This window comes from Anomalospiza imberbis, chromosome 12, assembly GCF_031753505.1.
Source record: "Anomalospiza imberbis isolate Cuckoo-Finch-1a 21T00152 chromosome 12, ASM3175350v1, whole genome shotgun sequence".
Lineage (NCBI taxonomy): Eukaryota > Metazoa > Chordata > Aves > Passeriformes > Viduidae > Anomalospiza > Anomalospiza imberbis.
In genome coordinates this window covers 5,130,606-5,154,951 of record NC_089692.1, presented here as the reverse complement: position 1 = coordinate 5,154,951, position 24,346 = coordinate 5,130,606, and the positions used below count along the sequence as shown (strand labels likewise).

Genomic DNA, 24,346 nt, shown 5'->3' with positions numbered 1-24,346 from the left:
TCAAGTTACCACTCCAGTTCCTGTTTTACAGCACTATTATTCCTCAGTTACTCTGCTTCTGGGCAAAAGTTACAATCTGAACTTTAGCCCTACATCAGCATTCACCTCAAAGTAAAAACAAAAGATTATTTCTTTTTCTGAGCATTTAAAAACTCTAAAGGATGAGCGTTGAGCATCCTATAAAAACACCTGACACATTCCAGTACACCTCGCTCACCATGAGGGAATAAATAAGTTAATCTATTACTACCTCTTCTAGATTCAGATTCAGCGTGTACTGACTTCTGTGAAATGGAAGTATGCAAGAGTAGCACCTTTGAATTATCAGACTATAGAGTGATGAGTGGTAAATTCACATCAGTCAGCTCAAGGCTTACAAGCAACCAGTGAAAAACTAAGTTTTATCATCCCAGAACATCAGCCTGACAGCAACAGAACAGAGTCTAGGGTCATGAGCATTCCAGGAAGATGCTAATTTCTCTCAGCATCTCCCTTCCAGGCACACACTTCTTCCACTGCAGAGTTAAGGGCTGACAAAGGATCTCGTGGCTTGGGTTTTGCCTCTACCCAACACTTCCCAAGCCTCTCCTAAGCCTGGCAGCTCTGGCCCTGCTACCATTGCTCCATATCCTGGGACAGGTGTCCCCCAGAGCCTGCAGCAGTACTGAGCACACAGGGCTGTACCAGATCCTTGCGCAGCTTCGCATGAGCCCTACCTCCAACTCCAGAGCTGAGCTCGCTTGGGAGAAGTGGTGAGAAGGTTCACCCTTTATATTTTAGCAGTGCATTTGCACTATTGTTTGACGTGGGCACATCCTTACTTGTCCCAGACTTGGAGGCTTGAGTCTCCCCCATCACTTGTTCCTTTCCTCCAGAGGAAGCACATTTCAACATGCGTGGATCCTTCAACAGCCAAGCTTCCCACTTCTACCCAGTTGCTTCAACATATTCAAAACACATCTTGCTTGTCATCAGCCAAGCATCAGGAGCAAGCTGCATTCTCTTTTCACAACAGGGTAGACCCAAGATTCCCAGTTCTCACAGGTTTAGAAATCCACCAGATTGGCTGCAAAGAAGTTTCACTCCTCGGCTTGCCACTACTGAAGCTGCATTACATTCGCTGATGGGCAGCCCTGAGTTACTCCAAGCAAGCCCTAGAACAAAGTGCAAGTGCTGTTCAGTGAACCATCAACAGTTACAAGGAACATTTAGAGGGAGAACATTAACAGCAAACACAAAGTTCCCACAACAGCTTCTCAAATAAGGATGCTTCCTTCAAATACCAGTGAGCTGTATTTAAGGTCACCTCCCCCTCAGGCTCTCAGAGGTTTCAGCACTTTGGTACTTTACTCCCCTTCTTTGGGGGGGAGTGGGGGGTAAATTCTTACGGAGTTAAAATACACAGAGGTTTACTTAAGCCAAATATTTTCATTAATTTAGGCAGCAGTGCAAGGGTAAGAAGGCTGGAAAACAATTCAGCAGGTAAGCTCTAACTAGCAAAATAAATTATTTTAACCACTACTGGTGTTATAAATACTACACAATGCAACATGTAACAGACCAAGCTAATTAAGAGCTTCCTGGAAGTAAACATCATGGTACAGAAGTATCAGTCTAACATTCCCCCACAATATAAATTTAGATTCTTCCTATGGATCAAATGCTCTCACCACTACAAGCAAAAAGCTTAGCAGAAAGTAAATCACAGAATTCAAAGAATTCACAATTTATCAGTGATCAGGGAGAGGAAGAGGTTGATGTCACATTTCATTTTCACTGTATTTCATCCTTACTTTCCTTCTTCATCTCATAATGGCTTCAAACTTTGCCAAGCCATAGCAGTCTACAGACCAAAGTTAGTATATGAGCTTACTCTAAAAGCAAGTCCCTCAGACATGGCTTACCAATCTTTAAAGCAAAACAAATCTGTATTTACCTAAAATTCTACTTACAAGTATTAAAATGAGGCTATAACATTTAATTAGTGATGCTCAAGATGCATCACAGAATACTTTGCAAACAGTTTTAAGAGTACTGCACAGGAAGAATACTGTCATTAACATCTATTACAAGAAAGCCTTGCCACAGAACCAGGAAATACAGTTTTTTCTACTACTCATTATGCTGCTTCCTAAGTCAGTTCTAAGGATTTTTACCTCCATCCTAATAGTTTTCCCAGGACAGTGTTTTGGCTAGTCAGCATCTTGTTTGAAAGCTGTATCAAGATTTGGATTTTCACATCATCGTGCCTGACTGACAAACAACTGAATTTTAGGAGTTCCCACAATCTAAGCAAGTTGTATAACTGCATGCAGCTGAATTTAAATTAGAAGTAATCTAAATAACAGGCTCTTCCCATATGACACACATAAAGATGTACTTAGGCATTACCTGATACAGATTATGACTGCTGCTACCTTCAGGTTTAAATAGTCACATTTCTGAACCGATCCTCCCTCCCCTTCCCAGACACATTCGCAGAAGTGGTTTCCAGATTCTCACATAACTTCAGTGTTCTGTGGCAGACTTTAAAAATAGCTAAAACAGACACACAAATATGCATAATTTAGTCAGCAATAAGCTTAACACTTATGCCACATAGGACTCCAGCTTCAAACCCAGAGCTAATCCTTTTTCCACCTGACAATGATTAGGCAATTACAAGACTTCACTTGCAATCAGATCAAAATCATCCTGTGTTTCTTTATTCCTACAGAGAAACAGGCATGACGGATTTGCTTCTTCTAGGCTACCAACATGCAACTTCACAGAGGTACTCAGTTTAGTTGGCAGTAATTTCATAATCTACACAAAGTTAAGAGACCATTCCTTCCACAGGTAGTAAGTAACTTGCAGCAGAAGCTGCATAGGTTTTGGAACTAGGGCCAAAATTAAAGCAAGATAAAACAGAATCAAACAAAAAAACCCAGTCAGTGGAGTCCAAACTACCTAAATCCAGAAAGAGGAACATAGGCTAGACAAGACTCTTCAAGCTGGGCTCAGCAGCAGAAAACCAGTCTGCCTGGACTCTGTTCCTCTTTGCAAATTATCTTGCTCATAACACACACTGCCCTGCAAAGGCAGTGATAAAAGATAAGAGAATGGGTCATGCTCCCCTTCTTGTGGGACTCTCATGGCTTCACAGCTTTTTCAGGCTACTGTAGCATCACAAAACCACTCAGCTCCCCAGAAACGCTGGGGCATATGTGGTAGTGTATGTTGTGACAAGCAAGCTCTCCAGAAGCCCACTTCAGCTTCAGACACACCAGGTGCTAGAGACAGCAGAGTTCAGGTCACCGAGCGGCACTCATCACCTCCATCCTGCTGGCTGCACACACCAGCACGGCCTAGTGCCCATCAGTGCTCACCGCGCTGTACCCAGCACACTGCCCAGGGCAGCCGGTGGAGCATCGCTTCTGACAGCGACAACTGGTGTTTTCCGCACTGCCTGATGTGCCATGGCCTGACGTGAGCTACCCGCACTGCCTGATGTGCCATGGCCTGACGTGAGGTACCCTCACTGCCTGATGTGCCATGGCCTGATGTGAGTTACCTGCACTCCCTGATGTGCCATGGCCTGATGTGCCATGGCCTGATGTGAGTTACCCGCACTGCCTGATGTGCCATGGCCTGACGGGACTACCCGCACTCCCTGATGTGCCATGGCCTGACGTGAGTTACCCGCACTCCCTGATGTGCCATGGCCTGACGTGAGCTACCCGCACTCCCTGATGTGCCATGGCCTGACGTGAGTTACCCGCACTCCCTGATGTGCCATGGCCTGACGTGAGTTACCCGCACTCCCTGATGTGCCATGGCCTGACGTGACTACCCGCACTGCCTGATGTGCCATGGCCTCACGTGAGCTACCCGCACTGCCTGATGTGCCATGGCCTGATGTGCCATGGCCTGACGTGACTACCCGCACTCCCTGATGTGCCATGGCCTGACGTGAGTTACCCGCACTCCCTGATGTGCCATGGCCTGACGGGACTACCCGCACTCCCTGATGTGCCATGGCCTGACGTGAGCTACCCTCACTGCCTGATGTGCCATGGCCTGACGTGAGTTACCCGCACTCCCTGATGTGCCATGGCCTGACGTGAGCTACCCGCACTGCCTGATGTGCCATGGCCTGACGGGACTACCCGCACTCCCTGATGTGCCATGGCCTGACGTGAGCTACCCGCACTCCCTGACGTGCCATGGCCTGACGTGAGTTACCCGCACTCCCTGATGTGCCATGGCCTGACGTGAGTTACCCGCACTGCCTGATGTGCCATGGCCTGACGTGAGCTACCCGCACTGCCTGATGTGCCATGGCCTGACGTGAGCTACCCGCACTGCCTGATGTGCCATGGCCTGACGTGAGTTACCCGCACTGCCTGATGTGCCATGGCCTGACGTGAGCTACCCGCACTCCCTGATGTGCCATGGCCTGACGTGAGTTACCCGCACATGCCCCGGACCGCACGCCGGCCCTTCGGACGGATGACAACAGCAGCGAGCTCCCTCCCCAGCCGGGTCCCGGCGCGTCTGCGACACACGGGACACCCGGGGAGCCGGGTAAGACCGACCCGCATGCACAGTGGGGTTCAACACGGCGAGGAGCGACCCTGCCGCGGCGGTCACTGACCAGGGCCATGTGTCCGCACGGCCCGACCCCGCCGCGCTCCGGCCCCGGCGAAGGCCGAGCGGGCACGGCCCCGCCGCCGCCCAGGCCGCGGCCGAGCGGCCCCCGGAGCACAGCACGGCGGGCCGGGAGCGCTCCCTGCTCCCAGCTCGGCGGGACGGTCCCAGCGGGAGCCGCAGGCTGCCCGGGGCGGGAGCGCTACTCACACCGACACCATCGCCTCCCCGCTCCCCGGCCGCAGAGCCGCTGCCGCCCGCCTCCCTGCCGCTCCGCGCCCCAGCCAAGCCCTACCGGGGTCCAGGGCGGGCCCGGCGCGGCCGCACGAAGCCAATGGCCGGGCAGAGGCGGGAGGGAGCGGGCGAAGAGCTGGGAGCACCGCGGGATCGCCGCCTGCGGAGGCGGAGCCTGCGAGGGCTTATAGGGCCGGCCCGGGCGCTCCCCCCATGTGACCGCGCGGGCGCCCAGCTGGGGCGGGTTAAGTGGCGGCGGCGGGGACCGCCGGCTGCCCGCCTGCCGCTCCCCAGAGCTCTAGCCTTGGCTTTTTTGATTTCTTATTTTTTTCTCCTCCATCCTCGGCGTTTGGCACTTTTCAAACAGCAGCGCCCCGCTGAGCGCGGCGCGGACCGAGGCGCCCCGGTGGCGCTGCAGGCGGCGGTGGCGCGGGGAGCGATGCTGCCTGCCCGCCCGGGCTCCCCGCCGCCCGCCCGGGCTCCCGGAGCCGCCGGCGCCGCCTGACCGGGGTGCTGGATGCAGGCGCGACCCGGAGGCAGCGCTTGCCATGTGTGCTGGTAGCGCCCGGCTGTGGCAGCGCCCGGGGCCCGGCTCCGGGTAAGTCGGGGCGGCACCGGGCACGGCGGCACCGGGCACGGCGGCACCGGGCACGGCGGCACCGGGCACGGCGGCACCGGGCACGGCTCCCGCCGCCACCATGGTGAAGGAGGAGTGCAAGGCGCTGCTGGACGCGCTCAACAAGGTGACCGCCTGCTACCGGCACATGGTGCTGACCATCGGCGGCACCTCGGACTCCCAGAACCTGCGGGAGGAGCTCAAGAAAACACGGCAGAAAGCTCAGGAGCTGGCGGTGGCCAACAGGAACAAACTCACCACGGTCCTGAAGGACAAAACCGTGAGTAAGGAAGATAAAGCCGAGTTCGAGAGGCTATGGGTGATTTTCTCCACGTGCCTAGAGATCCTGGAGATCGATATGAGGAGAGCCCTGGAGCTGGGCCACGAGTTCCCGCTGAACGTCCCCAAAAAACACCTGATCCAGACAGGCATGAGCGGGGGAACCTCCGGCGTGGCAGCCCGCGCCATGAGCGTCCAGAACATGAAATACGAGGCTGAGCACAACATAGACGTGGTGGATTTGAAAGACCTCGAGAACGAGATCAACCAGGTAGGAGAGATGATGTACGAGATGGAGATGAAGGTCAATGTCCCCCAGTGGACAGTAGAGGCTAAGCAAGACCCAGGGGCTGAACTGAAATCCACCATCAGTGTGGGTGCTTCCTCTATTGGCATGATCTCTGTGGAGGAAAATAAATCCTTCTGCGACATCAGCAAGGTTCTGGCTGGGATTATTTTCACTGCTGTGCTCATTATCGCTATTGTCCTGGCAGTGTGTGTGGTAAAACTGTCTTAGGGTGGTGCAAGCTCTGACACGAGCGACCCCTCTCCAGCCTGTCTCTGGAGTGTTTCATGCCTCACCTTTACTTCCAAAGTGTGTCACTTGGATGAGCTGAGAATTTTAAACGAGCACTTGAAAGAACAAAGCAGAACTTTTGCCTCTGGGTATTCTGAAATGCACTATCTGTTTCTTCATGCTTTTTGAAGAAAAGGGATGCAAATCAGCCTGCAGAATAGAATATCTTCGTTTACTGGACTTGTAACAGTTAAACAGAATATCAGGGTATTATCACTACTGGCTGTACCAGGGATTTGCCTGCTATTAATAGGTCACTATTCTCAGAAGCCTGTGGTTTTTGTTCTTCACTAGGCTCTGGTGTTTGCTGCTGGTCACTGTTTACAGTATTGGGTAACATAAGTTTGATGGCTAACATGGGTGTTTTGTCTGACCACCTGAATAGAATACTTCTTTTTTTCCATCAACTACAAAACATATTTCTTGAGTGGAGGAAAGGGGTAAGGATGAAAACCCCAATAAAAAATGTAACCAACCTCTATTTTAAATAAGTTAATGGTTGGGGAGGGGGGAGAAAACGGAACAATGTTTGATACCAAGTACTGTTTGTTAATTTAGACTGGATTGTATGGAACCCAGTTGCATGAATTGGCACAGCCTATGTCAATGACTAATCGCTTTCCAAATCCAGAGAGAAAAAAGGGAGAGTTGCATATTCAGAAAAATACTAGCAAGCCTCATGGTTTTCATTCACGTTTTACCACAATGTTATCTTTCCCTGCAGAAAGACTGATTCTTGTTACTGATTTTCATTTTTCTCTCTGAAGCAGCAATTTGTACTCCGTGATTAACTATGAAAACAGCAGCAATCAATCTACCCACAGCAGATGCAGTAACATGGAAAACAGATTTTAGCAAAGAGAAATGATGTTAAGTTAAAACAGACTTTCCCAATGGGATCCCCTCTCCTGTTGACAGGGAGGGACTGATGCTTGTATGTGTACAGCCACATTTCTGCAAGCTCCCAAATTGCAGAAATCCAGACAAAGCTAAAAATGTGTCTCAGTTTCATATCTCAGTCATGTCTGATTAATCATCTGGGAAACAGGAAGCCTGTAGGATTGGTCCCATTTGATAACACTACAATTCTGGAAGGGAAATGCAACAGCATAAAACTTTCAAGTGCTTCCCTGTGGAATTGTCAACATTTAAATGTAAAACTGTGTGAACAGACACTTACTTAGCAGAGAAGCTTTACAATATTTTGTAAAAAGTATTTATGTGTTATGGTATTTATTATTTACTTCTGGAAATACCTTCTAGTGCTGTGAACACACACTGGCGGTTCAGGAATGCTTGGTACATGTGCTACGGTGCCATAGGTGTATGGGGCACTCCACAGCCAAATATAAAGACCCCAAAATACTGGGGGTTTAAGAAGTCGTTTTTCTTCATTGATTATTACAGGAACATTATCAAAAGTAATAATCAGACATGTTTTGTGAACAGTATTCATGCTTGTTAAATAAAATTGACAACATGGATAAACACCTAATATTTTTTAGTATTTTTGAGTTAAGAACTAAACATACTTCGAAAAACTGCAGCAAACAGTTTAGTCTTTAAAACTTAACTGGATTTATTGGGGGGGGGAAGTGTATTTGAATCTGGTCACTTGTAAGTGAGGGAAAAAATAGTAAGCAGAGGCCTGAATTCAAAGCTATAGATTATCTTATGTTGAAGGATAATGTGACCTCTGCACATTGGTCCAATCTAACTCCATTCTCTCAGGAATTCAGTGTGTTCCAAGACAACTCCACATTCCTTTCTGTTGTATTTCACTAATTTCACAGAATATGTTTTATATGTAGTTAATCTATGTAGAGATCCCTGACAGCTGTCTAACAAAGCCCGGTCTGTATTTATTGGTGCTACAGTTCCAGCCTGCCTAGACAAGGTGTAATTGCTGAGTGTTCATTTAAATTCGATGATCTCCTTCACAATCACAATAAGTAAACATATTTAAGGAAAATGCAGTAAAAGCTGCAGAAGAATGTACCTATTTGGATTGCCACCTGTTGTCATTAAGGACCTGTGGATGTTTTCACTTTTTGCACTCTCAGTTCACAGGAAGGTAGAGAAGCCATTGGGCTCTATTCTGTGCTTCCTGAAAACTCCATATACCTTGTGAAATCAGACCATTTAACCACATGTTCTCAAACCCCCAAGTCATGAATGCAAGTCTGTTTTCTGGTGGATAAGTACATGGTAACAGTGACCACATTCATTATCTTTTATCTTGGTATCTTCCACATACCTAACCATAAATAAACAGTTTATCCATGCTTAGTTGTGTAGAAGAATTTTTAAGAATAGGTCATCTTTGAAAGCAAGCCTCAGTGGGTTGGTAAATTTTAAGTTTTCAGTCCAATACAGTTTTGGGGTTTTATTTGGATTTTCTAATACAGGACTCAAAGAACTCATATAAATAGCCTCTAAGTATGTAAGTCTTGCTTTATTATGAATATGCACACAATTACTATTTAAAGGACTGGCCTTGCAAAAAAAAAATTTTCAAATTTTAAGACAAAGCTGGCTGCAAATTAATTCATCATTAGTATGTTCCTAAAAATCTGTATCATCTAATATTTAGGCTATCTAAAATTAATAGATTCAGTAGAATTCTAACAGAGGATTGGCACTGTCTACATGGATAAAAGTGCTGCCATTCATCTCCTACACGTGTTTATTCCACATGACAGAGTTTGGCAGGACATTGCACAAAACCAAAACTAAATGAAACCACCATTGCCCAAAAGTGCGGAGGCTTCCTTTAAATTAAGAAATAGAGATATGGATTTGTAGTCTTTATTTTCCCCCCTACTGGAATGCAACTGGAAGGAGACTGGAAGTGCTACTTTTTAAGTGAAAAATGGGAATTCGTACTTCAAAATACTCTATATTGAAACAGCATGATGAAAAAGCACATAATCTCATGTTGATTGGTGAGAATGTAATTATAGTACAAAAGAAGATGGGCATTGCTTAATTAATATCAGTGTTGATCGACTTCAGCTCTTTTGTCTTTAGTCACAGAATACACATATTAAATTTGCTGTATACTAAAATCTTACTCCTGACTTGAATTACACTGGTTTTGCCTGTGCATGGGTGGTATTTTCTACACTTTGAATAATGCAAACCTGTTACTGTCACTATTTATTTAACTTAAAATAAAGTACTTCCTTTATAACTTACTGGTTTGCTTGCAGTAGTAATTCAAACCAAACAAAATCTGTCAGAGCAAGTCCAGAGGAGGCCACAAAGTTGATCAGAGGGATAAAGCACCTCTGCTGCGAGGAAAGGCTGGGAGAATTGGGATTGTTCAGCCTGGAGAAGACAAACTTTGGGGTGACCTAGTTGTGCCCTTCCGGTGCCTGAAGGGAGCCTGCAAGAAAGACGGAGAGCGCCTGTTTACAAGGGATGGAGCCACAAGGGGAAATGGCTTCACTGACAGAGCTGGCTCAGATGAGATACTGGAAGAAATTGTTCCCTGTCAGGATGGTGAAGCCCTGGCACAGGCTGCCCAGAGAAGCTGTGGCTGCCCCATCCCTGGAAATGTTTGAGGCCAGGCTGGATAAGGGCTTGGCACAGTCTGGTCTGGTGGAAGGTGTCCCTGCCCATGGCAGGGGTTGAAACCAGATGATCTTTAAGGTCTCTTCCAACTCAAATCATTCTGTGACTCTTTGAAAAGCTGGAATATTAATATAGCTTATCTGTAGTAGGCTCTTCTAAGCTAAAGTTCCTGTTTCAACCACAGTAATAAAAGTAATGTGCTAAGCTCTCACTAGTTTTGTTAACATCGTTAAACACAGCCTTCTCAAGCTCCCAAAATTGAATAGTGGTATTCACTGCCAGGGAAGGAGCAGTCTGAAAAGCCAGGAAATCCCTGCCTTAGGAAACAGCTACAATAACATTTAGGCTAACAGATGATTCTGCCTTCAGCGCTGGTTGTCCAGTGTTAAGTACAGAACCACTGGCCTGGACAACCTGAAAAGCAGACTAGACTGGACTAACAATTGGATTCTCCTTGTGTTAGGATCCCAACTCTGTCTCTCTCAGCCAGCAAAGCTGGCATTTACTTTAGCAAAAGATTTACACAACCTAAGGAGTGTGAAACTTGGTCCTGTGCTATTGGTAGCAACAATGGTCAACAGTTCTATCAAACAATCAGAACTGAATCTGTTAAACACAGCAATTTGTAATTTCATTCCAGGATTCACAGTCTATCACCATAAAAACCCATTACACTTTTACTGTTTAGGAACACAGGATCGTAATTAATGTGATTCTCCTGATGTTGCAAACAATGTAACATCAGACTGCAGCACTACAAATCTAAAATAAAATTAGTTTCAAAATTCTTCATGTAAGTATGAAAATATTTTTTACAGTAATGCAATTATTTAAAACTAGATCAAATGACTGATGTAATTAGCTTTCAGATTAAAAATTAAACATGTGCTTATTGTTTGTAGAGAGGATTGGTTACAGGCTTGCTTTTCCTTCTCTGGAAGGTTTGTGTTGTTTATGTTTGCTTTCCACAAATACCTTCTATTTAAGTGCTAATGGAACTCCTAGTCAACATATTTACCCTTCAGATTTTCATTATGTAAAAAGTCATTCAGTAAGACCAGTGGATTACAGATCTCTAAGTGCTTTCTCTCAATACGATTATGTAAGTCTTTTAATGCAGGAAGAGATCTGGACAAAATAGTTTACGTGTGAGCAACATTTGCTACAGTAAGTGTACAATAAAAGTGGGATTAGAAAATAATGTCTTTCATATAAAATTATCCACATGTTTAGGGAACAATGAAAAAAGGAAAGGAGATGGATGTATGTAGTAAATACCACAGTTTGCTTTTTGTTATATACAACAGCATCCCAATGTTTAACAAGAGCTTCTCTATTAAAAAAAAAAAAAACTATCTTATGCCCAATGGGATAGAGGATATAAAATATCCCTGAGTGGAACTGACTCCATTCTCTTATTACCTCTTACAGAGTAAGAGTAAAATAGTTTGATTTGCTACATGTTGTTATCCATTTTACAGAAGACAATCCTTATCTCCCTCAGTTGCACACTACCAAAGACTTTCTTCTGGAAGAAGGCAGTCCCACATGTCTGGATCCCATCAGCCATCCTCACAGCTCGCTGCTGTGGTACCGGGTGCAGCTGGGATGCAGCTTTAGCAGCTGCCACTGCAGAACCTGTGCAAAGGTGAAAAGTCACAGGGCATCTAACCAGCCCCAGGGCTCTGCTGGAGCCTCTCAGTCAGCCAAGCATGAGTGTTCCACGCTGGAAGCAATGTGACTGCAAACACAAATCCATCACAACCTCTCTGAAACTGCCACCCACAGAGGCCACTTACAAATGCAATGATGTTTATTGCTCAGTTCCAGTCATTTGTGAGAATATCTTCTGTGATTTACCAGAGTGACAGAAACTGACTTCTCAGCCCTCCACAGGGTCAGGGGGCTTTTTGTTTTGTTCTCTTTCCTTGAATTGTATGTTTTATTTACACTGTATTGCATGACATTATTTATCATATACTTAAATCTCCACCAAATTAAACAAACTCACAAATCCTCTGAAAGCTAGGTATAATTCAGCTGCACAGAAATGGATGTCACAGCTGTGGCATAAATGTGGTCTGTTATTCTGATCATTTCCACTGTGCGTGAAATTATCACTGGAGTCTCTGATCAGGCAAGTCTGTCTCACACACAAATGTTCAAATAACACACACAGTTGAATTCAATGATGTGCCACAGCACTAAAAAACCACACAGCAAAAAAAATTACTTTAAAAAGCATGGGGCTTTTGAAAAAATAATAAACCTGATACCTTACAGTCATCTACAATTGTCTTGAAAAAAAAAATTAAATGCAATTCTTCTGTGTGATCCAGCAAAATCTATACAAAAAGAGCTTAAACTTTGGGGAAAAAAAACCACAAGAAAGGGGAAATAAGAAAAAAAAGACAAAAGAAAACACTTAACTATTTATACCATATAAAATGACTGAGGACTGCCAGATACAGCAAACATGATACTCCCTTAGCAACTTAATCTAATATGCTAATTGCAGGTGTAACTTAAGAGATACACATTTGAATTCTGGGTCCCAGAAGGTGTGCTCCAAATGACTCCTCAAACAAGCCACCAGTGCTCAGTCTGGCAAGAAAATACATGTGTGAAAACTATTCACATAACTAAAAGCTGCAGAAATAGAATAATTTCCATTTCTATAAGACTGTAATCCATTTTGTGTCTGTTGGAAGTAGAACAGTTCCAGTTGTTAATACTATCTGTAACCTAGTTTTCTCATCTGCCTAATTTGTTGGAATATCATTTTGTATGAAGTTAACTGTTTTGTGGTTTTTAATTTTCTTTTTAGTCAATCTATATAATGGTGTTATTATCATAAACCTGCATTTCCTAGATATGACATTTATTCACAATTTGGAAACTATACTTGAAAACATATACAGTGAATAATCTATTTAATTTTCATATTAATTATTAAGTCTGCCTATTTGTTGATATTACATGAGCTAAACAATCTAAAAGCTTTAGCATGTCATTTTGAAGTGACCTGGAGATATTTGAAATACCATTTGAAATAGCTGGAGGCAATTAAAAGATGTTTAGATGGGGCACCTGGGGACATGGTTTAGTGGTGGACTTGGCAGTGCTGGGTTCGTGGTTGGACTCAATGATCTTGGGGGTTTTTTCCAACCAAAATAACTCTGTGATTCTGCAATACTGTACAATAAGCTAGTTTAAGAAGCAGTAGACAAACCTAGTGAAATCTCTGCATTTTTTGATACTTGCAGTTGTCACAAATCATTATTGTAGACACTGCATCTGCATGGGGACAAAGATGCATCTAAATTAAACCAAGAACTGACTTAGTATAATCATCTCCAACTCACAGGGTACCAGGTAAACTAAATGATGAAATATTGGTGGACCTTGTTTTTAATCTGAAACTAATTATTACAGTGGTGAGATCTGCACTGACCTGTCTGGGCAAAATAATTTATGCAATGATGTAACAGAAAGAATGAAGTCATTTGATTGCTAAGTAGTCTAATCACAAAAAAAAAAAAAAAAAAGAAAATTAATTTGAGAATCATTTCTATATATATAGTGACTAAACTTTTTTTTTAAACAAACATGCATTTTCTTGTAAGCAGTAACTGAACTGTAGAGAAAAATGCTGAAGTAATCTCTGCATTGCTGAAATATGATGCCTCAAAGAATTATTATCAGTGCAATAATCTTATGGTATTTTATTTGATGTAACTTTTGTATCACTCAGAAGGGTTTATTTTTCAATACAACACAACCTGGTTTTGAAAACAACCTGAAATACAAATGTATTTGGAGTCCATTAAATAAACAATTTTATGTTCTGGCATAAAAGAAGCATGAAAGACAGCTGAATTCTTTAGTTTTAAGCAAAAGCACCTTTTTTTCTTTATTTAATAATGTAATTTGGAGGGGACCTCTTGACTCTTCAGCCTTCTGTTACATTTGACTGAGTGTCACACATGTATTTGGCTAATTCCAGCTATGGGGAGACTTCTCTCCACACTGAAGTGCCCTGTATTCCCAGCCCACAACTGGCCTTGAAGCATCATGTCCTTGTGCTGGAATCCTTCCACACAGTAATGCAACAAACTGGTGTGCTTGGTTTAGGATTAGTGATAGATTTTCTCTTCTTTTTCTGAAATCACTCATAAAACTATAGAATATTTAAGTACAAGTGAGATAAGCTCTGCATTCTAGCAGAATATATTGAAGAAAAAATCATCTAAGCTGGAGATGAAGAAACATGCTCTGTAGATAACCTTACATCTAATTTGTCTTTAACGCTTTTTCTATATTCATGTGAGCTACCTCCAGCAGGTCAGCTATAGCTTTGAGGGGGCAGATACACACTCTAAGAGCTGATCTTTTGCCTTTCTTAGCAGGAGACAGGAAGGGGGCAAAATCTTTGCATCCTTTATCTTTGCTCCCAGAGTGCTTTCTGAGTGCTCATTCTCAGAACCTCCTGCAAGCTCCAGTCCTGATAACTGGGTCAGGTAAAGACTCACACACTCCTGGAATTTCACACGAGATGACTTCAGCTTTGCAGTGAATGGATACTGAACTGCTCTTCCTAAGACAATTCTGAAAGAAGTCAAACTGCCAGCAATAGGGTGAATCTGCCAACCCTCAGGTAAGGAATAGCACCTTCTTAACAGGTGACATATACTGCAAAACTGGAAAATGCAGCAATTGGAGTAGGGAAGAAAGTTTACCTTAGCTTGCACTTGGCTGTCTTTGGGCCCAAAGAACTGCTCTGGATGCTGAGCTCAGTCCTGAACAGAACTGTAACCCCAGCCCTGGCATTCTCTGGGTGTCTGAGGCCACAGCACCATGCCAGGCACACATCCCATTTCCACTGCCCCGCAGGAATGCCTACGAGTTTAATACCAGTGGGTGCCAGTGAAAGCAGGGGAGTTGTGACCAGGGGGATAAAGCACCTCTGCTATGAGGAAAGGCTGAGAGAATTGGGATTGTTCAGCCTGCAGAAGAGACAGCTTTGGGGTGACCTAATTGTGCCCTTCCAGTGCCTGAAGAGAGCCTGCAAGAAAGATGAAGAGAAACAATTTACAAGGGCCTGGAGTGACAAGGGGGAATGGCTTCATACTGACAGAGAGTAGGTTTAGATGGAATATTGGGAAGAAATCTTTCCCTGTGAGGGCAATGAGGCAATGGAACAGGTTGCCCAGAGAAGCTGTGGCTGCCCCTGGATCCCTGGAAGTGTCCAAGGCCAGGCTGGATGTGGCTTGGAGCAAGTTGGGATAGTGGAAGGTATCCCTGCCCATGGCAGAGGGGGAACCAGGTGATCTTTAAGGTCTCTTCCAACCCAGACCATTTTATGATCCTATGCTTTGTTTGCCAGGTTATCCCTGCTTTACATACTGGCACTTGTGAGCCTTTAGACTGTCCAAGATAAAAAAAAAACCCAAACCAATATTCCAGTTAGAAATTTAAGATAACACTATCATCATTGCTATTCTCTGGTATCAGATTTTCCTAGGTATGTTCTGAAATTGTGTTCCAGGGCTATCAGACATTGCATTTTTGTCATCCTAAGACAGGGTATTATATCTGATTTGAAAGTGACACCATTCATTACTGGTACATGAGCAGTTTCTACTTAAAATGCCTTTATGCTGAAATGATCTGACATAATGGACCCTAAATATTTTTGATCAGCCATCAAGCTTATTGGATGTTAAATCTTAAAAAACCTCAGTAGTTTATTAATATTTCACCAGTAAAGCAGCTTTTAGGCAAAGCACATTCCTAACAAGATGTATGCCTAACACAGTGAAATAGTTAATTACACAAAGAGTGCAAAAGGCAAACAAATATCAAGATGAATGTCATGATTTTAGATTCAAAGTACCGTAGTAGAAAACAACAAATTAATGAGCCTTGTGCTTCAACTGCTTAACGTGGTAATTACTGATGAGCAAAAAGGATTAAATTAGTGAGGAAAAGGGCTGCTCACGTTACAAGATATCATTGGTTTTGCTTGTATATTTGGTGATAAGCAATGGAAGGAGAGGGAGGCAGGCATGTCTGTTGTCTGGCCATGCGTTTTAGCAGCATCAGCTGGCTTGGCTGACCTGCTCTGCCCACTGCAGCCAGGCACCAGGGTGAGCTTATGGCCCAGCTGTGTCTGGGCACACCTCAAGGTCATTTTTGGATTTGTCAGTTGACATGATCCAGGATCCCACTGCTTTGTCTGCTTCTAAACTTCATTTCAGTTCCAGTGACACACGTGTCATAGGCATCAAGTACAAGCTCAGATATAAAATCAAATTGAGAGGTTGTCAGAAGCAGGTACAGGTACAAGGGTATTTGCCAATGCAATCTGGCAAGAGAAGGATTATGGATAGGAGAAGGATTTTCCCATGTTACATATAAATAGCATTGTCGCAAACTTCTCAACCTGTGTCATCAACTTCTTTGTGCTTAAATTTCTTATAGATTAAGCAAAATTGAGGAATCAAAATCAATTAACAAAATAAAATGTTTCCTAAAGGTTCAAAGAACCTTTCAAGGTTTTGGTACCTTGTCGAATAATTTTTTTTTTTCAGGTAACAAGGTACTTAAAAACCTCAAAACAGAAGAGCTCTGTAAAGATTAACTAAAACTCTACATACTCCTCCCGTTTGGAATGTACTAGAACAAATTCAAACAACTTGGCAAACGTCACGTTTAACTACAGACCTAAAATGACTTTTGCTGTCAGCATGGCTTGCTGTGGAATTGAGATAAGGAGATTTCTGTGAGGCCAGCTGGCGGGTCAGCAGCAGCATTACGAGCACAAATCCGAGTCCTTGGCTCCTGACCCCGTGCTGACTCCCGGGGCTGGAACTACACACCCTTCCCCTGTGCTCAGGGAGGTTTTCGGCTCCGAGGAAGCTCCTGGACATTTACACCTTGTGGTGCTGTAAATACACTCCGTGCCCCCAGGAAACGCCAGCCAGCCCAAGCCACAGCTTCCCAAGCCACTTAAAGCCATCGCCTCGTTTCTCCTGGACATCGCTGCCTTAAACCCTCTGCATTTCCCTAAGCTTTCGCCCCCTGAGGACACCCGCTACTTACCGGCTTAGGGCTGAGGGGGGCCGAGGCATGCCGGCGCTGTCCCGCCTCCTGCGGGCCTCCCCCGGCGCCGGCCCGCCCCGCGGCTGCAGTGGCTCCTCCGGGGGCGCAGGCGGCGGTGCCGCCCGGCCAGGGCGCGGGAGCGCGGCCGCCCCGGCGCCCTCCGCCTGGCCAAGATGAACCCGCGGCTGCGGCACTGGCGGGAGGCGGCCACGCTGCTGCTGGCGGCACGCACGCCGGGCCCCGGCCGGCCGCCGCGCTCGCCGCTCGGCCCCTTCGACTACGAGCTGCTGCTGCTGCGCCGGAGCTCCCGCAGCGGCTTCATGCCCGGCGCCCACGTGTTCCCGGGCGGGCTGGCGGAACCGGCGGATTTCTCCGCCGAGTGGCTGGGGCTGCTGCCCGCCTCGCCGCACTGCGGGCTGGGCGCCGTGAAGCCGCCGCCGCCCGGCGGCAGCCGCGCCCCGCTCTTCGCCACCGACCGGGAGAGCCTGGGCTCGCAGCTGCCGGGTGAAGTCGCCTTCCGCATCTGCGCTCTCAGGGAGACCTTCGAGGAGGCGGGGATCCTGCTGCTGGTGCCGGGGCGCGGGCCGGCCCCGCCGCTGCCCGCCGAGCGCCTGCCGCCCGCCGCCGAGCTCGGGGAGTGGCGGCGCCGGGTGCGGGAGGACGCGGCCTGCTTCCTGCGGCTGTGCCGGCACCTGGGCTGCGCGCCCAACATCTGGGCGCTGCACGAGTGGAGCAACTGGCTGACGCCCGTGGGCAGGGCCGGCCGCGGCGGCCGCCGCTATGACACGGCTTTCTACCTGTGCTGCCTGCAGGAGCGGCCGCCACACGTCTCGCAGGACGACCAGGAGGTGACAGCCGTCCTGGTAAGAGGGGCCGGGGGGCCGGGATGCAGCACAGCCCGGCCGGGCGGGTGTTGCGACGGGAGCGGCCGCTCCTGCCCGAGCCCTTCTCCCGGTGCCCCTGGCTCCGCCGAGACTGTGCCCTTACACTTCGAACAGGCGTAGAATCATAGAATGGTAGGGGTTGCAATGGACCTTAAAGATCGTCGTGTCCCGCCCCTGCCATGGGCAGGACACCTTCCATCAGAACAGGTTGCTCCAAGCTCCAAGTGTGCAAGGCCCCTCTGACCTGGCCTTGCACACTTCCAGGGATCCAGGGGCATCCACAGCTTCTTTGGGCAACCTGTGCCAGGGTCCCACCACCCTTACAATAAAAAAACTGCCTTCTAATATCTAATCTAAAAGTCCTCTCTTTCGATTTGTTCCCATTGTACTCCTTGTCCTGTCACTGCAGTTCCTGACAAAGTGTCCCTGTCCAGCTTCCCTGCAGTCCCGCAGATACTGGAAGGTGCTGTGAGGTCTCCACACAACTGTCTCTTCTCCAGATCAATCCAAGCCCTCCTGATAAAGCTCCTTGAGACCTGAGGACAGGGAAGGGAGCTTTTACCTGCAGGGTGCCCCTGTCCCCTGGACACCTGGAGCTGCCACCATCACCAGAGGTGCAGCTGCAGCAGCTGTCAGGAGAGGGTTTTTTGTGAGGTCATGATCCGTGTCACATCAGATCCTTTTCACCGTGAATTACTGTCTCTTTCAAAGGCAGTTGACAAACACCATGTTTTGACATTGATTCCTGCAGTGTAGCGCAGGGTTGTCACATTTCCTCAGTATGCTGGGAGAGATCCATGTGGTATATCCAGGTATATTCCAGGACTGCATGACATGCTGGTAGTTTTTCTTTTAGAGTTCCTTGGAAGATTGTAAGTAATATGCAAACTTGTTGAAATAGTCTAGTAAAAATTTTGAAGTTTTAACTTTTTTTTAATTGAGAGTGTAAAAGTAACAAACATCATGCAGAAACTCTAAGAGAGCTCAAGGTCAGGTACATTATGGTCCTTGAGTTTTTCTAGGATTCTGAAGTTTGATTACAAGTTAGAAGTAGATGAGAAACCAGACAGTTCTGTAAAAGCCTACCTAACAATGTTGGTATTACTGATGTTGCTATATTTATTTGTTTTAACAAATTTTGCTACAGAACTTTAAAAGTACCTGAAACCTGACTTTCAAGAGTTCATGTTGTAATTTTGTCGATAATAGTATAAATCTACTGCAAATGATTATGCACATATTATTAAATGAACCATGTGAGATGAAATCAAGATTACCCATAGTTTAAATATGCAGAATTATGATGAATAGCTGGGTGTTCACACTCTGAAAACAATGCTTCTAAGAAGCAGATGTTTAGAGGTACTTCTAAAGCTCAAAACATCAGTGGCAACCTCTGGTAATAGTGAGTTTAATGTTTTCTGTTGGTTTCAGTAATGCCCCTAAAACAAATTTCAGTTTTTAATGTGGCATGTCTGTATGTAAAATAAAAAAATATTTTATTGGGAAAAATGAGTAATTTTTATCAATTGTTTTTCAGTTTTAAGAATGTCTTTGTTGTTACTTTGGTGTAGTTTATACATGGTTTTTATTGTATTCAGAAGATACTGTCTGTTGCAAGCTCCTTTGCTCTATAGACTTCCTTGCTAAATGACTTTTCAGTTTATTCAGACTTTCTATCTGCTGCTGAAACTATTATTTCAAGACTTGTTTTCACCTTCCAGTGGTCGTCACCTCCCGAAGCCATCGAACGCTTTAAGTCTCAAGAGATCTTGTTTCCTCCACCTCAGTTTTATGAATTCTGCAGGCTGTGCAACTTCTCTTCCCTCGAGGAGCTGCAGCAGTTCAGCTCCGCACGCGCTCTGGAGGGCTGTGAGCGCTGGATGCCCGTGATGCTGAGTGCTGCAGATGGATTCATCCAGCTGCTGCCGGGTAAGGACACGCTGGAGGCTTCTCCTAAATACACAGCATCTCCTGAATGCTGTGTGCTGAAGCCACATGACATAAACCATCCTTAACTGTAAGAAAATACTCTTCTAAGTCAAATCAGTGCATGCTGTTTCCACCTTGTTTGCTACAGTTGTGACAGTAGCTGCAGTCAAACCAGGGCATCAGACAGCACAGTTAGTTACTCACAATCTCATTGTCTCACCATTGTCATCATATGTGTATTTGTGAAGAAATTTCAGCATTTCAGCTTTGTGTAACCTGAAGAATGTTTCAAAACTCCTTCTGTTTAGTCCTTTTCAGTGGGACTTCTGCTTTATTTCAGGTATTTGTGAGGAGAAGGGAATCAAGCATAGCTGCAGTATCACAACTTCCAGCTGCAGTGATAAGGCACTGGACTAAAACCATACACTCAGTCATCTTCCTCCTGCCCTTTCTCCTACTTAAATCTCTCTCATTTCATAATCATGTACATGCAGTGTTAAGAAAAACTGCATATACTATTTATTATTTTCATATTTTCTTAGTTTGTTGTTCATTATGCTTTCCTTTTTTTTTCTTTTGGTCACAACTGACCTCTAGGATTTCTATATTTGTAGTTTATTATCAGTCTTGCACAAGAGTATAATGCCTTGATATTGCAAAACATTTATTTCCTTCAACAAAATAGAACAAAATACATTTCTGTTCTTAGTCCTATCTTTATAGACACTAAGAAGTGCTTGTCTTGTGCTCCACCTATTATACACACTCCTGTCCGCACAGGCTGTCATTACAGCATATTAATAACATATTATCAGGAGCTCTGGAACATGCAATGTGCACTGCAGTGTCACTGACATACTTCAGAAATTTATGGCTCTGTCTTTAAATCTGAAGATGTTTAGAGTCAATTTACTTTTACATTGCAAAATACATTTCCACTGATGTACATGTCCTGATAAATGTTAAGAAATTGCCAGTGTCACTCAATGAAAAGGCTGAAAAATAAGCTTGGCAGTCTATAACTAAATCTTTTTTCCTACCCCCAGGAGATGAGTTATATCCGGAAGATCCAGATTATACTGGAGAAAAGAAAATTATTATGTCAACAGATAAGAAGGTTGAAGATCTCATGAAAGAGGGTGGGATATTTCACAGGATAGTAATAAAAGACATCAACAATCTTGCTGTCTACGTTAATATTCAAGCAAAATATAAGCATATAAATCCAATGATGATAAAGTGTGACAATTCAGAGTACAACAGTAGATTATAATATGTCTTTGGTTTAAATCTAGAATGCTTTTAATTGCATATATGCTCACTGTGGTTTTGGTGCTTTTTAACTGTTGCCAAATAGTGAGGAAAATATTTCTCTGTCCTGCCAAAGCATTATGTTTGTATGTGTGTGTGGTGTCACATCCATGTGTATCTAATCTCTTGAGTCTTTAAAAAGAGCAGTTGTGCCACTGTTGGGTTACAAAGGTCCTCTTCTCACTGAAAATTGAAATATATGTTATGTTCAGAACAAGCAGAGAAGAGTTGAAGGATTCCTTTACTATGCTTCCCAAAGTTACCTGCTAGACAACTACAATGTGTGTCTAGAAATGGGTAAAATCTCCCATTCCATATGTGTTGACATTTTCCACTCTATTCTCTTTTTCATTTTGGGGACAAGCAATGTATGTATAGATATAGATATATACATAAATTAACTATAATGCACTTTAGAAAATGATATTAGAAAGTTAATTTTTATATTTGATATACTTAAATTCTTTCTACTAATGGTAATCATTCAAAACTACAATTTTCAAAGGTAGACATAATTTAAAAGAAGTCTTCTATGGAATTGAGTGCATTCTTTTTATCAATATATTTTTTATCTTCAAGTTGTAAGCAATTTAAAAAAATAAAGTTTATTTTTTTAGCACTAAAAAGATATCAACAACTTAAGGGAATAATATTCCTCTTTGATATACCCACTTTTATATTCTAACATCCCACTTTTTGCTTCTTAACTACTTTACTAATATAACTGAGACTTAAGAACTTCAGAGGAAAGATTGCTGCTTAATTTTTGGGTTGGATTTTTGGGTGGATTTGTCTTTTGTACAATAAGTGGAGTCAGTGGAGCAGTTCTGTAAATTTTTTATCTGGAAGGAGAATGAATGATGACTTCAGGTTAGTCAGTAAAGTTGTTCAGAAAGCTTTGTTCCAGCTTTTGTTCTGTGTCAATTAAAACCTGTTGCTACAATTAGCTTAAATTGGTTTGTAGCATTCATTTGGATTAAAAATAAATACTGAAAAAAAGGTGTGTCTTTCTCTTCTCCCTCAGAACACACCCAGGCTGGTGCTGGTTTTGCAGACCTTGTTGAGGTTTGTAAACCTGTGCTGAACAATGACCATGTAAGCAGAACCCTGTGTATTGTGCAGTAGAACACCTTCTGAATATTCTGGCTGGGTGTGACGTTCCCTTTTCTCCAGTCACTGGAGACTTCACCTGCCTGCCCTGACTTTTCAAACGCAATGGAGAGTGCCCTAGGACCCACCCTTGCTAGTTCCCTTAGCAAGATTCCTTCCTGGGATGAATCTCATCAGGTCCCAAGGACTTGTCTATGTTCAGGCTTCTCAGATCTTGACCTTGGTTTTCTCCAACAAAAAGTACTTTACTCCTCACCTTGAAGTTCGGGGACATGGGAAATGTGGGAAGCATGACTGCAGCAAAAACTGAGCTAAAAAAAGAGTCAAATGTCAAAGAAACCCTGTCAGCCCTCTCTATGTGCATTATCACTGAAGTGTTGGGGGTGGAGGTGTACATTTGTTTAAGTTCTCCTTTTCTAATCAATATACCTCTGGGAGCTCTTTTTTTTTTTTTTTTTTCCCAGATCCCTTGCCACATTCAGCTCCGGCTGTGCTTTTGCTCTCCTGATCCCATTCCTATACCCCCAAGCACCATCCCTATATTTCCCCCTTCCTATTGCAGAAAGAATATATGGATACCTATTCCTGCTTCCAGTGCCTGTGCATTTCTTTCTTGCACTTCAGTCAGACCAGAAGAGTCTTACTTAAATTCATTTGTCTCCTGCTTGCTTTGTCCGATTCATTACACATGGGAATCAAGAGGTTTTGTGCTTCAAGGAAAAGATGCTTAAGGAGCTGCCAGCTCTCTTCTCTCCTGCTCCTTTATCTCTGAGGGCAGTTTCCAGGAGTTCTCATCTAGTAATTCCTTCAACAAGCGACAGTGCGCTCTCCTAGAACCTTCACTTTATTCATCTGGACCATATCCCTCGAGATGACAAATTCAAATACACAAAAGATTTATTTTATTGTTCTGTCTCATGGTTATTCTACCAGTTTACTTTTATGTAGAAAGTAAGTATTATGAGAAAATATTTTTGATAAATTATTTAGCACCCGGGCACAATAGGACTGTGGATATGGGAATGTGGGCAGGGGAGGAGTGCAGGGGTGATGCCGGTGTGTGGAAAAATGCAGTTTTGGCACTTGTGTTAGGCGAGGGCTCTCCCTCTGTCTGGCTGAAGTTGTATCTTCCTGCACAGCTAAGAACTCCACCGAGCACTTGCACGAAGTTATTTCACCACTCCCACAGGGGCGGATGCCTATGAACTCTTTCTACTTGTCCATTTACTTCTTGGTGCTACAGCTGCTTTGTGTTTTTCTTTTTCCCTGCATTCGTTAAGAACTACCAACATGTCCAAAGAAAAATTTAGCCATTGCCTCTGCTACAGAGACTTTAAGCCTGAAATGAATTCCAAATCCCAAAGGTTTGTTGTAATAATTTCCCTCAAGTCCCAGTAAAATATTCTTGATTTCAAGTTGTTTGTAGTAAGGCTTTTATTCTTTCACTACGAGTTTGGTTTCCATTTTATACCGAAAGCAAGACGACGGATTTCCCTAGGCTTTGTGAGGTGTCCTGCAGCGTCTCAGGTGTTTTTTATGCCCGGGAATAATTGGCTGTGCCCGAGGAGCCGGGGACGGGCCGTTCGGGGCTCTGTCCCGCCCCCGAGCCAACCTTTCACAGCCCGGGAGCTTCTGGAAGGTTCTGCGGGGAGCGGCAGGGCGGCGTGAGGAGCGGGGCAGCGCCGCACAGCGAGGTCGGTGCGCTCGTTCCTGCGGGGTACATCGTGGAACTATGGCGGGATAGGGGGAAATGGGGTTTGGGGAGAGGGAGTAAAGGGAAGAAAGTGGTTTTTAAAGGCCCCGTTCCGTGCCGCTGCTCCCTCGCTCCGCGCCTCCCGGGTGGACAGGGATTAGGTGGAGCGCGAGCTGTGTGCTCTGGGAGGGTCTGCAGGGGCTCCCTCCACCTTCTCTAGGCGTGTGTTAATGCAGCCCGTTGGGGTGAGGGTTTTAGTGATGTACAGCATTTTTACAGGTTAAATACTGTCTAGCGGCTAGTGTGGGATTTGAGCAAGCGTTTGTTTTCCTACTCCGTTGTTAACAAAGCGGGAATGTTACTTGGAGTGGATTGAGAGAGCTGACCTTTTCTGTGGGTGT

At 44.8% G+C, this 24,346-nt stretch overlaps 4 protein-coding genes across 8 annotated transcripts in view; 3 read left to right on the top strand and 1 right to left on the bottom strand.

Moving 5' to 3' along the window:
* PDCD5 (programmed cell death 5) overlaps positions 1–24,346 on the top strand; it is a 279,491-nt gene that overhangs the window by 44,950 nt on the left and 210,195 nt on the right. The window lies entirely within an intron of this gene.
* Positions 1–24,346, bottom strand: part of ANKRD27 (ankyrin repeat domain 27) — a 166,053-nt gene that overhangs the window by 39,111 nt on the left and 102,596 nt on the right. Inside the window, exon 2 of one of the 5 annotated variants that reach the window (XM_068202534.1) lies at positions 4,840–4,860. The gene's annotated coding sequence lies outside the window, so the exon portion shown is untranslated. Of the gene's footprint in view, positions 1–2,156; positions 2,312–2,391; positions 2,793–4,839; positions 4,861–4,924; positions 5,060–17,015; positions 17,144–24,346 lie in introns of those variants that run through there. The other 4 variants (XM_068202535.1, XM_068202533.1, XM_068202537.1 and 1 more) reach the window with 4 other exon arrangements.
* RGS9BP (regulator of G protein signaling 9 binding protein) lies at positions 5,522–9,523 on the top strand. The gene has a single exon (XM_068202546.1). It carries the CDS (start codon positions 5,562–5,564, stop codon positions 6,273–6,275), a length of 714 nt encoding a protein of 237 aa, XP_068058647.1. The 5' UTR covers positions 5,522–5,561; the 3' UTR covers positions 6,276–9,523.
* NUDT19 (nudix hydrolase 19) lies at positions 17,068–22,095 on the top strand. Its single transcript, XM_068202545.1, has 3 exons — positions 17,068–17,878; positions 19,624–19,831; positions 20,878–22,095. The coding sequence occupies exons 1-3, from the start codon at positions 17,189–17,191 to the stop codon at positions 21,102–21,104; spliced, it is 1,125 nt and encodes a 374-aa protein (XP_068058646.1). The 5' UTR covers positions 17,068–17,188; the 3' UTR covers positions 21,105–22,095.

Excerpts from the sequence above, each read along its gene's own strand:
- RGS9BP (XM_068202546.1), top strand. The coding sequence starts at position 5,562 with ATGGTGAAGGAGGAGTGCAAGGCGCTGCTGGACGCGCTCAACAAGGTG.
- NUDT19 (XM_068202545.1), top strand. The coding sequence starts at position 17,189 with ATGAACCCGCGGCTGCGGCACTGGCGGGAGGCGGCCACGCTGCTGCTG. Across the intron at positions 17,879-19,623 it reads AGGAGGTGACAGCCGTCCTG|TGGTCGTCACCTCCCGAAGC; the intron begins GTAAGAGGGGCC and ends TTCACCTTCCAG. Across the intron at positions 19,832-20,877 it reads ATTCATCCAGCTGCTGCCGG|GAGATGAGTTATATCCGGAA; the intron begins GTAAGGACACGC and ends TCCTACCCCCAG.